The following is a 12947-nucleotide window of genomic DNA, read 5'->3' on the forward strand; positions in this document are numbered from 1 at the left end:
TGGATCCATGGGGCTGGAATGGCAGTGGGACAGTCCCTCCTGGATTCCAGGGGCTGGAATGGCAGTGGGACAGTCCCTCCTGGATTCCAGGGGCTGGAATGGCAGTGGGACAGTCCCTCCTGGATCCATGGGGCTGGAATGGCAGTGGGACAGTCCCTCCTGGATCCATGGGGCTGGAATGGCAGTGGGACAGTCCCTCCTGGATCCATGGGGCTGGAATGGCAGTGGGACAGTCCCTCCTGGATCCATGGGGCTGGAATGGCAGTGGGACACTCATTCCTGGATTCCAGGGGCTGGAATGGCAGTGGGACAGTCCCTCCTGGGTCCCTGGAGCTGGGATGGCAGTGGGACAGTCCCTCCTGGATCCATGGGGCTGGGATGGCAGTGGGACACTCATTCCTGGATCCATGGGGCTGGAATGGCAGTGGGACACTCATTCCTGGATCCATGGGGCTGGAATGGCAGTGGGACAGTCCCTCCTGGATCCATGGGGCTGGGATGGCAGGGGGGTGCTCCCTCGAGATCCTGGGAGCTGGGATGGCGGTGGGATAGTCCCTCCTGGATTTCCGGGGCTGGGATGGCAGTGGGACAGTCCCTCCTGGGTCCCTGGGGCTGGGATGGCAGTGGGACAATCCCTCCCAATCCCTGGGGCTGGGACACCAGTGGGGTTTTCCCTTGGGATCTCTGGGGCTGGCATAGCAGTGGGAAAATCCCTCCTGGGTCCTGGAGCTGGGGTGGTGACAGTGGGGTGGTGCCTCTGGATCCTTGGGGCTGGGATGGCAGTGGACAGTCCCTCCTGGGTCCCTGGGAGCTGGGATGGCAGTGGGATAGTCCTTCCTGGATCCTTGGGGCTGGGATGGCAGTGGGATGGTCCTTTCTGGGTCCTTGGGGCTGGGATGGCAATAGGAGAGTGCCTGGGGATGGAATGGCAGTGGGATAGTCCCTCCTGGGTCCTGGAGCTGGGATGGCAGTGGGACACTCATTCCTGGGTTCCTGTGGCTGGGATGGCAGTGGGACAGTCCTCCCAGTCCCTGGGGCTGGGACACCAGTGGGGTGTTCCCTTGGGATCCTCAGGGCTGGGATGGCAGTGGAACAACCCCATTCCCAGCCCCGTTCCCAGCCCTATTCCCAGCCCTATTCCCAGCCCTATCCCTGTGTGTGTGTGACATGCTGGGATCCCTGTGGTGCCACCAGAGCAGTTTCTCCTCTGGGCTCTTGCTGGTGCTGATGCCTCACAAACGGGTCTGGAGAGGCTGAACCCATGAGCTGCCACCTGCCCTTTGAGCCACAGCAGCACTGAGGGGCTGGAAGTCTCCTCTTCCCGTGGATCTTCCCATGGGAACACCATCTGGGGGGGGGAACACAGGCTTGGGACATCATTCTGGTGGTCCTGAGGTGGGGAGATCCCTGAGCATCCCCCAGCATCCTCTGCCTCCTGCACTGAGGGGGCTGCAGAGCCCCACGGGGTCACCCATGGGGGATTTTGGGGATCCTGAGGCTTCCCAGCTCCCGGGGTGGTGGGAGCAGCACTGACTGTTCCCTCCTCCATCCCACCCCTCCAGCTCTACTCCAGGATCCTGGAGAAAAACGCCAACCCCCAGTGGAACCAGTGCCTGACTCTGCCGGCCATGGTGAGCACTGGTGTCCCCATGGGCACCCTGTCCCTGATCCCACCACCCCTCACCATTCCCTGGAGAGCACTGGTGTCCCCATGGGCACCCTGTCCCTGATCCCACCATCCCTCACCATTCCCTGGGGAGCACTGGTGTCCCCAGGACCCCCCATCCCTGATCCCACCATCCCTCACCATTCCCTGGGGAGCACTGGTGTCCCCAGGACCCCCCATCCCTCTCATCCCACCATCCTTCACCATTCCCTGGTGAGCTCTGGTGTCCCCTGGGCACCCAATCCCACCATCCCTCACCATTCCCTGGTGTCCCCAGGACCCCCCATCCCCCTGATCCCACCATCCCTCACCATTCCCTGGTGTCCCCAGGACCCCCATCCCACCATCCCTCACCATTCCCTGGTGAGCACTGGTGTCCCCTGGGCACCCTGTCCCTGATTCCACCATTCCCTGGTGAGCACTGGTGTCCCCTGGGCACCCTGTCCCTGATTCCACCATTCCCTGGTGAGCACTGGTGTCCTCAGGACCCCCCATCCCACCATCCCTCACCATTCCCTGGTGTCCCCAGGACCCTCCACCCCCTGATCCCACCATCCCTCACCATTCCCTGGTGAGCACTGGTGTCCTAATGGGCACTTCATCCCTGATCCCACCATCCCTCACCATTTCCTGGTGTCCCCAGGACCCTCCACCCCTTGATCCCACCATCCCTCACCATTCCCTGGGGAGCACTGGTGTCCCCTGGGCACCCTGTCCCTGATCCCACCATTTCCTGGTGAGCACTGGTGTCCCCAGAACCCCCCATCCCACCATCCCTCACCATTCCTTGGTGTCCCCAGGACCCCCCATCCCTGATCCCACCATCCCTCACCATTCCCTGGTGTCCCCAGGACCCCCCATCCCACCATCCCTCACCATTCCCTAGTGTCCCCAGGACCACCATCCCACCATCCCTCACCATTCCTTGGTGAGCACTGGTGTCCCCAGGACCCCCCACACCCCCAATCCCACCATCCCTCACCATTCCCTGGTGTCCCCAATCCCACCATCCCACCATCCCTCACCATTCCCTGGTGTCCCCAGCACCCCCCACCCTCCCGATCCCACCATCCCTCCCCATTCCCTGTCTCTTTCCCCAGTTCCCTTCCATGTGCGAGCGGCTGAGGATCCGTGTGACCGACTGGTGAGTGGGGTTGGGGTCTCCCTGTGCCCGGGGCAGTGGGATGGGCAGGGAGGGACCCCCCAGGTGTGACAGTGTCCCCCGTGCTGCCCCAGGGACCGCCTGACCCACAACGACGTCGTCGGCACCGCCTTCCTGGCCATGTCCAAGATCTCGGCCCCCGGCGGGGAGCTGGAGGGTAAGGGCGGGGAGGGGGCTGGGATTTGGGATGCATGGCCCTGGAGCAGCTCTGGGATTTGGGATGCATGGCCTTGGAACAGCTCTGCATGGAGTGGCTGGAGGTTGGTGGTGGCTCGGGGGGGGTGTCACGGCTGTCACTGTCCCTGCCTGGGGGTCACCGTGTCCCTGTGCGGGGTGGGAACAACCCCTCCAGCCTGGCAGAGCTTGGAGTGCTGGAGGTTTGGATCCTCTTCCTGGCGGTGGCCGCGGTGCCCTGTGGGGTTGGGGACAGCGGGGGTGTCACCAGAGCTGGGAGATGCCACGTCCCACCTGTGGCCCCACCGGTGGCTCCTCCTGAGGGGGGATCTGGGGGCTGTCACGGGGTGGGATCCAACAGGGAGGGATCCGGCTCTCCCAGACCCAGCTCGGGCTCTCCCAAATCCCAGGGGGGTTCCAAGGACACTCAGGTGCTGGCAGGGATGGGTGGGTGACACTGTGACAGGGATGGGGGGGTGACACTGTGACAGGGATGGACGGGTGACACTGTGACAGGGTTGGGTGGGTGACACTGTGACGGGGATGGACGGGATGACACTGTGACAGGGTTGGATGGGTGACACTGTGACAGGGATGGACAGGGTGACACTGTGACAGGGATGGATGGGTGACACTGTGACAGGGATGGACGGGTGACACTGTGACAGGGATTCATAGGTGACACTGTGACAGGGATGGGTGGGTGACACTGTGACAGGGAAGGGGGGGTGACACTGTGACAGGGATGGGTGGGTGACACTGTGACAGGGATGGGGGGGTGACACTGTGACTGACAGGGTTGGATGGGTGACACTGTGACAGGGATGGACAGGGTGACACTGTGACAGGGATGGACAGGTGACACTGTGACAGGGATGGGCGGGTGACACTCTGACAGGGTTGGATGGGTGACACTGACAGGGTTGGATGGGTGACACTGTGACAGGGATGGACAGGGTGACACTGTGACAGGGATTCATGGGTGACACTGTGACAGGGATGGGGGGGTGACACTGTGACAGGGATGGACGGGTGACACTGTGACAGGGATTCATGGGTGACTCTGTGACAGGGATGGGTGGGTGACACTGTGACAGGGATGGATGGGTGACACTGTGACAGGGATTTGTGGGTGACACTGTGACAGGGATAGGGGGGTGACACTGTGACAGGGATGGGTGGGTGACACTGTGACAGGGATGGGTGGGTGACACTGTGACGGGGTTGGGTGGGTGACACTGTGACAGGGATGGGTGGGTGACACTGTGACAGGGATGGGTGAGTGACACTGTGACAGGGATGGACGGGTGACACTGTGACAGGGATGGACAGGGTGACACTGTGACGGGGATTCATGGGTGACACTGTGACGGGGATGGACAGGGTGACACTGTGACAGGGTTGGGTGGGTGACACTGTGACAGGGATGGATGGGTGACATTGTGATGGGGATTCATGGGTGACACTGTGATGGGGATGGACAGGGTGACACTGTGACAGGGATGGACGGGTGACACTGTGATAGGGATTCATGGGTGACACTATGACAGGGATTTTGGGTGACACTGTGACAGGGAAGGGTGGGTGACACTGTCACCTGTGCCAGGTGGGAGGGCAGGGAGCTGGGGCACAGTTTTGGGGCTGCTGAGGGCCAGGAGCAGAGCCTGCCCCGTCCTGCATGAGCGTGTCCTGCTGCCAGGGCCTCGTGGCATCTGGATCCCCCCGGGAATGTCCCGTCTGGCTTCGGGCATCTCGAGTGTCTTGGGACCCCCCCCACACCGGGAGCATCCACAGGGACACGGGATCCAGGCTGGATGGGCTGGGAGCAACCTGGGCAGGTGGAATGTGTCCCTGGGAGCGACTGGGTGGGCTTTAAGGTCCCTTCTGACCCGAGCCATTCCACCATTCCGTGGATCAGCCCCCAGGACACGGCCCAGGTGCTCCAGCCCCGTGTCCTGCCCTGGCCCTGCCTGGCTCTGCTCGTGTGCCCAGTGTGCCCAGTGTGCCCAGTCCCCTCCTCCCCAGTTCCAGCACGGCTCCTGGGCTGGGCTGGAGAGAGAGAGAGAGAGAGAGAGAGGCCAGGAGGGAGGTGGGATCTGCCAGGGAATGCTCCTCAGGGATGCTCAGATCCCGGTCCACCCCAATCCTACAGCCTCTGGTGACGGGCTTGGACAGGCCTTGGATCAGCCTGGGCTGCTGGAAGGTGTCCCTGGATGGGCTTTGAGGTCCCTTCCAACCCACACCATTCCATGATTCCACGTGCCAACCTCTCCCTGTCCTTCTCTGTCTCTCTCCTGTCTCTCGGCTCTAAATCCCAGGGACATCCACCCTCGTTCCCCGTGCCCCTCCATCCCTTTTCCAGGCTCCTCTTCCAGCCTTTCCTGACCTCTCTGCCTTTCTTTGTGCCCCAGATGAGTTTCCTGCTCCCCCGAAGCCCCTGAAGGCCTCAGACCGTACGTCCCAGTAACGTCCCTGTACCGTCCCAGTTTGGCGCCGCTCGGGACTGGTTTTACTGGTTCAGTGTCCGGGCTGGGGGAGGATCAGCTGGGTTCAGTCTGGGCACCTTGGGAGAAGGGAATGGCTCCAACTCGGCCTCCTCCTGCTCTCTGGGAGCAGGGAAAGGGCTCCCCTGCCCTTTGGGGTGTCCCCGCTGGCACGGGGAGCTCAGGGCAGGGCCCTGCCAGGGATTCCTGCCCGAAATTCCATGGAAAGGGGTGATTCTCTTCGTGGAATCACGGAACTGGATAGGTTGGAAAATCCCTGTGATCCAACAAGTCCAGCCGTTCCCCCAGCACTGCCAAGGCCACCCCTGACCATGTCCCCAGGTGCCACATCCACAGGGTGTTAAATCCCCCCAGGGATGGGGACTCCCCCCACCCTGGGCAGCTGTGCCAGGGCTGCACAGCCCTTTCCAGGAAGGAATTTTCCCAATATCCAACCCCAGCTCACCCCTAGTGCTGCTTGAGGCCGTTTCCTTTCCTCCTGTCACCCCTACTCTTGTCCAAGCCCCCTCTCTTACCGTCCCCCCTTCCCTGAGGACCCTTCCCGGGGCTGGGAATTCCCGTTTTTCCTGGGACACAGCCCTGTGTGTGTCCTGCCCTGAGGTGAGTGCTCTCAGGGCTCCAGTTTGGGTGCAAACCACAGCATTTTGGTGCCTCCATCCCCGCCGTGGCCACCACGGCCTGGGGTGGGACAGGGCCCTGGAGGCGCCTCCGGGAATCCCTGACGGCTCTGATGGCTCCTCTCCCTGTGATTCCCAGTGGATGACGGGCTCGGATTCCTGCCGACCTTCGGTCCCTGCTACATCAACCTCTACGGGAGCCCCCGGGAATTCACGGGATTCCCCGATCCCTACGAGACCCTCAACCTGGGAAAGGTGACATCGGCTTCTCTCCGGGCTCCACTAACCCGGCAGCTCCTCCTGCTCCAGCCCGGCTGCTCTAACCCCCCCCTGGCTCTGGCAGCGGGATCCTGCGCTGGCTCCTGCTATTCCTTGGCTATTCCCGCTGCCTCCGACCTCCCGGCTCCGCTCCGCTCCCAGAACTTTCCGCCCGGGAAGCGCCCGCCGGAGCTCTTTGCCCGCCCTTTTCTCCTCCGCGACGGAGCTCCTGGAAAAACCCAAAGGCAGAGCTGATCCGTGGGGAGGGAATGCCGGGATCCTGACGCTTCCTCCCTGCTCTGTCCCAAGGGAGAGGGAGTTGCCTACCGGGGCAGGGTGCTGGTGGAGCTGGAGACCAAACTGGTGGAGCACCTGGAGCAGAAGGTGGAGGATATTCCAGCGGATGACGTCCTGAGGGTGGAGGTAACGGGGTCTCGGGGAGCATTCCGGGGGGTGTCCGGCCCCTTGGGCACGTGGGACACTCTGGAAAAGGGTGTGGGAAGTTGCTCCTGGGTGGGTCCCGTGGTTGGGGAGCTGCTGGAGGTACCTCCTGCCGAGTTCCATTCCAAGGGGTCCCTCCAAGGATTGATCCGTCCGAGGTCCCGTGTGGTGTGAGCTGATCGTGGGGAACAGGGAATCATGGAACGGTTTGGGTTGGGAGGGGCCTGAAAGGTCATCCATTTCCATGGGCAGGGACACCTTCCACTATTCCAGGGGGCTCCAACCTGGCCTTGGACACTTCCAGGGATCCAGGGGCAGCCACAACTTCTCTGCCCAACCTGGGCCAGGGCCTCCCCACCTTCCCAGCCAGAGATTTCATCCCAAAATCCCACCCAAATCTCCACTTTTCCACTATGAAGCCATTCCCTGTGTGCTGTCCCTCCATGCCTTGTCCCCAGTCCCTCTCCAGCTCTCCTGGAGCCCCTTCAGGCCCTGGAAGGGGCTGGAAGGTCTCATGGAGCATTGGAAGGTTTGCCTCCACTCCGGTGCTCTCCCAGATTTGCTCCCTTTCCTCATTTTTCACCTTTCAGCTGCATTTTCCCTGAGAAGCTGTGGCCTTCTCCTTGTTTTCCTGAATATCTCCCCCAAAACTCCTGTGCTGCAAAGTGTGTTTTTCTGCCCTGCAATGGAGTTCCCATCTCAGAGGCCTCTCTGGGCTGTGTGTGCTGGGGCAGTGAAGGGTCCCTGAATCCCAGGATCCCAGAGGCTGGAAAAGCCCTCCCAGCCCATGGATCCCCCCTGTGCCCGATGCCCCCCTTGTCCCTCAGCCCAGAGCACTGAGTGCCACGTCCTGTCATTCCATGGGCACCTCCAGGGCTGGGCACTCCAAACCTCCCTGGGCAGCCCCTGCCAAGGCCTCACCACCCTTTCCAGGGGGAAATTCCTCCTCCTGTCCAACCTGAGCCTCCCCTGGCACAGCTGGAGGCCGTTCCCTCTCCTCCTGTCCCTTGTTCCCTGGGAGCAGAGCCCGACACATGGAGAGATCCATCCTGAGCCACTTTATCCAGAACCTGAACTCCCCAAAGGCCACCCGGGAATGACTCACCTCAGGATCCAGAGTGGGATTGGGAAGCAAACACACACCTTGCTGGGAAACGGCTCTTCCTGGGCTGGAATGGGGTCCCCCCCATCCCTGCTGAGTCCCACCATCCTGGTGACTCAATCCCTGCTGGAGAACAGAGAAAACAGCCCCCCCCAGCTCCCCCTTCCTGTCGGGGGGTTGCAGAGCCAGAAGGTCCCCCCTGAGCCTCCTTTTCTCCGGGCTGAGCCCCCCCAGCTCCCTCAGCCCCTCCTGCTGCTCCAACCCCTTCCCCAGCTCTGTTCCCTTCCCTGGGCTCCCTGGCTCGGTGTCCAGGAGGGGGGTGGTGGCCTCTGCTCCACGCCCACGCTCCCGTTCCCGCCGCAGAAGTTCCTGCGCCGCCGGAAATATTCCCTGTTCGCCGCCTTCTACTCGGCCACGATGCTGCCGTGCGTGGAGGCCGCGGTGCAGTTCGAGGTCAGCATCGGCAACTACGGCAACAAGTTCGACACCACGTGCCTGCCCCTGGCCTCCACCACCCAGTACAGCAGGGCCGTGTTCGACGGTGAGTTCCCGGCCTCGGGAGGCTCCGATCCCGGCGGGATGCGGGCGCGGGATCGCGGAATGGCTTGGGACTGGGAGGGACCTTAAAGCTTGTCGGGTTCCGTGGGAAGGGAGACCTTCCACCGGCCCAGGTGGCTCCAAGCCCCGTCCAGCCAGGCTTTGGACACTCCCAGGGATCCAGGGGCAGCCACAGCTGCTCTGGGAATCCCAGCCCAGCCCCTCACCACCCTCCCACCGAAGAATTCCTTCCCAATATCCCACCCAAATCTCCACTTTTCCAGTTTGAAGCCATTCCCTGTGTGCTGTCCCTCCCTGCCTTGTCCCCAGTCCCTCTCCAGCTCTCCTGGAGCCCCTTCAGGCCCTGCCAGGGGCTCTCAGCTCTCCCTGGAGCCTTCTCTTCTCCAGGGGAACTCCCCCAGCTCTCCCAGCCTGACTCCAGAGCAGAGGGGCTCCAGAATCCTGGAATGGGTTGGGTTGGAAGGGACCTTAAAGATCCAGTTCCACAGGCAGGGACACCTTCCCCTAGCCCAGGTTACTCCAAGCCCCGTCCAACCTGGCCTTGGACACTTCCAGGTATGGGGCAGCTCCTTCAGCCTGGCTCCAGAGCAGGAGGGGCTCTCAGGTCTCCCTGGAACCTTCTCTCTTCCAAACTGGACATTCCCAGCTCTCCCAGCCTGGCTCCAGAGCAGAGGGGCTCCAGAATCCTGGAATGTCTTTGGTTGGAAGGGACCTTAAATCCCACCCAGTGCCACCCCCTGCCCTGGGCAGGGACATCTCCCAGTATCCCAGGTTGCTCCAAGCCCTGTCCAAGCTGGCCTTGGACACTCCCAGGGTTAGGAAGTCCATGGTTGTATCCAGGTGGTCCTGGATAAGCTGCTGAAGGTGACCCTGCTCGAGCAGGGCTTGGACCAGGAGACTCCAGAGGTTCTTCCCACCTCACCCATGGGGAACATGTGACTGGAGAGGAGTGGGGCAGCCAGCACTGCTCTCAGCCCTGTGCTGACTGAGGTGGTTTTTGGGACCACCATGGCACGCCCAGTGCCAGTTTCTCTGCCAAGGAAGAGCCAGTGTTCGGGATAACCATTCCCTGGCTCCTGGGGTGGGATGTCCTCACCCCCCCGGGGTCACTGTGCTGCTTTCTGACCTCACTGCCACACCCACGGAGCCCGACCCCCATCCCTGTGGGCCTTGCTGGGCTTTGGGGAGCTCCAAACCCCCCTCAGAGTCGATCTCCCTCCCAAATCCCACCGTGCCCTCCTTGGTCCCTGCTCCCAGGGGGTGGGATCCTCCGTTATCCCGGCTCCCCGAGCTCAGGGGGTGCTGTCCCCAGGCTGTCACTACTATTACCTGCCCTGGGGGAACGTGAAGCCCGTGGTGGTTCTGTCGTCCTACTGGGAGGACATCAGTGCCCGCACCGACGCCCAGAACCTGCTGCTCCACACGGCCCACAGGCTGGTGAGTGTCCCTCTGCCTCCTGGGGGGACAGGGAGGGGACAGGGGCCACCTCAGGGAGGGGACAGGGGCCACCTCAGGGAGGGGACAGAGGCCACCTCAGGCAGGGGACAGAGGCCACCTCAGCCTGGCTCAGCTCCGGGGGTCGGTGGCTCTGGGGCTGTGGAGGGACAACCCGAGGTGTTCGGGGTGTCCTGCCCTGCCCATGGGGTGATGGGGGAATTGGGACCACCCTGACCCCCTCGGGCTGGGGCTTTGTCCTGCACCCCTCCCTGCTGCGGGGCTGGGAGGGCAGGGATGTCATGGATTCGTGGGATGGGTTGGGTTGGGCGGGGGGGGGATATTAAGAATCATCCAGTTCCACAGGCAGGGACACCTTCCATTATCCCAGGTGGCTCCAACCTGGCCTTGGACACTCCCAGGGATCCAGGGGCAGCCACAGCTTCTCTGCCCAACCTGGGCCAGGGCCTCCCCACCCTCCTAGCCAGGAATTCCTTCCCAATATCCCACCTATCCCTGCCCTCTGGCAGTGGGAAGCCATTCCCTGTGTCCTGTCCCTCCCTCCCTTGTCCCCAGTCCTTCTCCAGCTCTCCTGGAGCCCCTTCAGGCCCTGCCAGGGGCTCTCAGCTCTCCCTGGAGCCTTCTCTTCTCCAGGGGAACCCCCCCAGCTCTGTTCCTGGGCAGAGGGGCTCCAGAATCCTGGAATGGGTTGGGTTGGGAGGGACCTTAAAGCCCACCCAGTGCCACCCCCTGCCCTGGGCAGGGACACTTTCCCCTATCCCAAGCTGCTCCAAGCCCCATCCAACCTGGCCTTGGACACTTCCAGGGATGGAACCTCCCTTCATCTCCTGAGCTATTTATGGGATTTCTTGCATTTCCCTCTTGTTTCCCCTGGCACTCAAAGCTCGGGGGTGCAGAGCCTCTGATCCCGGGGATCGACCCCGGACACCCCGGGGCTCTGGGGGGTGTGGGGTGGTTCTGGGGGTTCCCTGATGGCAGCTCCTCATGCCCCATCCCCCAGGAAGCCAACCTGGCGCGGGTCCAGCTGGCCCTGCAGTCCAACGTGCCCCCGGCCGAGCTGGAGGGGCTGGGGAACCAACTGCTGGACGATGTCATCGCCGACTGCAGGTACCAGGCCCGGCCTGCCCTCACTGCCTGCCCCACAACGGACCCACTGCTTTGGCCTCACCCTTTTTTTTTCCCTGCATTTTTTCTCCTGCCTTTTTTTCCCGCCTTTTTTTTCTGCCATTTTTCCCACCTTTTTTTCCCCACCTTGTTCCCCTGCCTTTTTTTTCCTGCCTTTTTTTTCCTGCCTTTTTTTCCTACCTATTTTTCCCACCATTTTTTCCCGCCTTTTTTTCTCATCTTGTTTTTCCTGCTTTTTTTTTCCCGCCTTTTTTTCCCGCCTTTTTTTTCCCACCTTTTTTTCCCGCCTTTTTTTCCCGCCTTTTTTCCCGCCTTTTTCCCCCCCTTTTTTTCCCCTCCCTTTTTCCCTCCCTTTCTCCCTCTCTTTTTCCCTCTCTTTTTCCCCTCCCTTTTTTCCTTTCTCTTTTTTCCTTTCTCTTTTTTCCTTTCTCTTTTTTCCTTTCTCTTTTTTTCCTTTCTCTTTTTTTCCTTTCTCTTTTTTTCATTTCTCTTTTTTTCCTTTATCTTTTTTTTTCCTTTCTCTTTTTTTCCTTTCTCTTTTTTTCCTTTCTCTTTTTTTCCTTTCTCTTTTTTTCCTTTCTCTTTTTTTCCTTTCTCTTTTTTTCCTTTCTCTTTTTTCCTGTCTCTTTTTTCCTTTCTCTTTTTTTCCTTTCTCATTTTTCCTTTCTCTTATTTACTTTCTCTTTTTTTCCTTTATCTTTTTTTCCTTTCTCTTTTTTTTCCTTTCTCTTTTTTTCCTTTCTCTTTTTTTTTTTTTTTTTCCTTTCTCTTTTTTTTTTTCCTTCTCTTTTTTTTTTTTTCCTTTCTTTTTTTTTTTTTTTTCCTTTCTCTTTTTTTTCCTTTCTCTTTTTTTTTTCCTTTCTCTTTTTTTTCCTTTCTCTTTTTTTTTTTTTTTTTTCCTTTCTCTTTTTTCCCCGCCCTTTTCCCCCACATTTCCCCCCCTGTTTTTCCCTTCCCTTCTCCCCCAAACCTTTTTCCCTTCCCTTCTCCCTCCTATTTTTCTTCCTCCTTTTCCCTACACCTTCTTTCCCTCTTCTTTTCCCCCCCTTTAAAAAGACAGGACCCCCCCCCCCAGTGTGACTGAGTTGGGGTGGGCTGGGAGGTGGATTAACCCACCTTTGAGCTCCATCCCAGCCCAGCCCAGAGTGTGATCCCACTCTCTGCCCCATCCCAGAGTGTGATCCCATCCCATCCCATCCCATCCCAGAGTGTGATCCCACTCTCTGCCCCATCCCAGAGTGTGATCCCATCCCATCCCACCCCATCCCAGTGTGTGATCCCATTCTCTGCCCCATCCCAGTGTGTGATCCCATTCTCTGCTCTATCCCAGCCCATCCCAGAGTGTGATCCCGTTCTCTGCCCCATCCCAGAGTGTGATCCCACTCTGTTCCCATTCCCCAGCCCATCCCAGAGTGTGACCCCACTCTGTTCCCATTCCCCAGCCCATCCCAGCGTGTGACCCCACTCTGTTCCCATTCCCCAGCCCATCCCAGAGTGTGATCCCACTCTGTTCCCATTCCCCAGCCCATCCCAGTGTGTGACCCCACTCTGTTCCCATTCCCCAGCCTGCAGCTTCCCGATGTTCTGGGCAGAGCCTGCAGCACGGCCCTGGACCAGCGGCTGTTCCGGCTGCGCAGCTCCCACCTGGAGCAGATGGTGCAGGCGGCCCTGAGGCTCAAACACCGGGACAACAACCTGGACACGCTCCTGGAGCAGGGGGAGGACTGGCTGGGCCGCCTCAGGACCTTGGCACACGAGGTGACACTGCTGGGGGACACTGCTGGGGTGGGGACACTGCTGGGGTGGGAGCAGAGGGGGGGACACTGCTGGGGGACACTGACTGTGTCACCTCAGGGCTGTGGCACATGAGGTGACACTGCTGGGG

At 60.5% G+C, this 12947-nt stretch overlaps 2 protein-coding genes across 2 annotated transcripts in view; both read left to right on the top strand.

Annotated features, from left to right (window-relative positions):
* LOC116785621 (dysferlin-like) overlaps positions 1-12243 on the top strand; it is a 33900-nt gene extending 21657 nt beyond the window's left edge. The window contains exons 14-22 of the mRNA XM_032685450.1: positions 1563-1631; positions 2767-2810; positions 2903-2985; positions 6263-6378; positions 6691-6804; positions 8288-8465; positions 9795-9919; positions 10938-11044; positions 12237-12243. Coding sequence (XP_032541341.1) covers positions 1563-1631; positions 2767-2810; positions 2903-2985; positions 6263-6378; positions 6691-6804; positions 8288-8465; positions 9795-9919; positions 10938-11044; positions 12237-12243 — 843 coding nt within the window. The remainder of the gene's footprint in view (positions 1-1562; positions 1632-2766; positions 2811-2902; positions 2986-6262; positions 6379-6690; positions 6805-8287; positions 8466-9794; positions 9920-10937; positions 11045-12236) is intronic.
* Positions 12244-12665: 422 nt separating this feature from the next.
* LOC116785622 (dysferlin-like) overlaps positions 12666-12947 on the top strand; it is a 62705-nt gene continuing 62423 nt past the window's right edge. The window contains exon 1 of the mRNA XM_032685451.1: positions 12666-12820. Within this exon, the coding sequence (XP_032541342.1) occupies positions 12716-12820 (105 nt within the window). The 5' untranslated portion in view covers positions 12666-12715. The remainder of the gene's footprint in view (positions 12821-12947) is intronic.

This window comes from Chiroxiphia lanceolata, chromosome 4 (assembly GCF_009829145.1).
Source record: "Chiroxiphia lanceolata isolate bChiLan1 chromosome 4, bChiLan1.pri, whole genome shotgun sequence".
NCBI classification, from domain to species: Eukaryota; Metazoa; Chordata; class Aves; order Passeriformes; family Pipridae; genus Chiroxiphia; species Chiroxiphia lanceolata.